At 37.0% G+C, this 1,974-nt stretch overlaps 1 protein-coding gene across 1 annotated transcript; it reads left to right on the top strand.

Moving 5' to 3' along the window:
* Positions 1-1,413: 1,413 nt before the first annotated feature.
* LOC113290570 (uncharacterized mitochondrial protein AtMg00810-like) lies at positions 1,414-1,974 on the top strand. Its single transcript, XM_026540161.1, has 2 exons — positions 1,414-1,492; positions 1,619-1,974. Exons 1-2 carry the CDS (start codon positions 1,414-1,416, stop codon positions 1,972-1,974), a joined length of 435 nt encoding a protein of 144 aa, XP_026395946.1.

Below are 1,974 nucleotides of genomic sequence, written 5' to 3'. Positions count from 1 at the left end.
AATTTAGGAAAAAAAATCAAATTAGGGAAACTTTTAACCAAAACCTAAATAAGATGATGAAATTAATATCAATAAACGATTTTTTTGTTAGAATAGGATTTACCTCTACTAGTTAATCAATGGGATACATTTATTTTTGCAAGAAATCGGATTGCTTATCGTTTTTGAAGATTATAGTGAAGGAGAAGATGAAAAACCATGAAAATGTTGAACAAGAATGAAGACATCCAGAAGAATTTTCTCCTGATATCGACTTCCTACACAGACGGGGGACCGTCCCCCGTTTTATTTATTTTTTATTTTAGAAAGGGGACTGTCCCCCGTAAAGTTTCAAAAAAACTATTAAACGGGGGACGGTCCCCGTCTAGTCCTTCTTTTATATTTGCCCACAGTGACTATACTCGTTCATATGGGCGAGTGGTCGTTCGTATGGGCGAGTTAATCTCCAAATGGAGACTACCCATACCCTTTGCTGTGAGATTTTCTGTGGCTCTGCCATGAGTTGATTTATGGCAAATGTAGCGAAATGCTGGAAATAGGTGTGTCACCCTCACCCCGATGCTTATTGTGTACCACAACACGTGTTGTTTGCAAGTGTTACTGGGGTTCAGGGTTGTCTCGATTATTTTGTGGGTTTCTCTACAAGTCTTTCAGATAGCTAATTTTATCAATCACTGAACTGTGAAAGAATCAAGTGTCACAAGGAATACACATTGAATCACAAGTATACATGTTGATCTATTTGTCAATATAAATACAGGGGTATGCAATGTTGTCAAACAACACATTACATATATGTCGATGAATGATCCCGACCAAAACTGCCTTTTTCGTTATCTAAAGCACTGTTGAGTTACCACTAGCTCGTCACTTCTTTTTGGTTTGCTACTGAAAATGACATAAATTCAACCCGGTGACTTCACACGGCGGTTTGTTTTGGTTCTGGTTTGAGAAATCCAATTAGCTTGGATGATTTTGGTTTACAACATTATTAGGGTTCAACTTCTAAACTCAGATCACCTGATTTGGATTCACTGGGGTTTCTAAAGATCAAACTCTCCGTCAAAACTTCAGATAGGTAACTTCAACCTTCTCGATGAATAATTGACATATTTGCTTTATTATATTTTATTTTTTAGTCTGGAATCTAGATTACTTGTACCTTTAAGCTTCTCTACTTGTTACGAATTTTACAATGAATTCAATTTATGACTGGTTCTTCTTCAGTTTTACTAGATTCTCTTGTGACTATTATGCACAAAGAGTTCTCTGTGAAAGAATTAGGGCCTCTCCACTATTTCCTTGGTATTGAATGTTGCAGGTCTTCTACCTTTGTCCTTCTTACACAAAAGAAGTATGCTCTACATCTATTGGCCAAAGCTAACATGCTCACATGTATTCCTGCTAGTATCCATGTGGATGCAGGACCAAGACTATCTCTATAATGGTGATCTTCTTGATGATGCTTCATTCTACAAAAGTCTAGTTGGAGGTTTGCAGTATCTCACTCTCACGAGACCTGATTTATATTTTGTTGTTTATTAGGGCTCTCAATTTATGCATGATCCTACAACATCTCATCTCTAACTGGTTAAACGCATCTTACGCTATGTCAAAGGTAGTATTGGTTCTGGTATAACTCTGTCTGTTGGAAATTATCAGACTCTTGCTGCCTACTCAGACTCTGAATGGGCTGGATTCCCTGACACTAGAAAATCCACTAGTGGATACTGCATTTTCTCAGGAAAGTCTCTTATTTCATGGTCATCTAAAAAGCAACCAACTATATCTCGTTCAAGCACGGAAGCAAAGTACAAATCATTAGCTATTACAAGTGCAAAGCTCCTCTGGATATCTTATCTACTGAAAGAATTGGGTGTTGTTTTATCCGGGCATGTTATTCTTTACTGTAACAATATTAGTGTAAATAGCTTGGCAATAACCTTGTTTTCCATGATTGAAAAAAGGACATGA

Source organism: Papaver somniferum, chromosome 6 (genome assembly GCF_003573695.1).
Source record: "Papaver somniferum cultivar HN1 chromosome 6, ASM357369v1, whole genome shotgun sequence".
NCBI classification, from domain to species: domain Eukaryota; kingdom Viridiplantae; phylum Streptophyta; class Magnoliopsida; order Ranunculales; family Papaveraceae; genus Papaver; species Papaver somniferum.
This window is presented reverse-complemented; position numbering and strand designations above follow the sequence as displayed.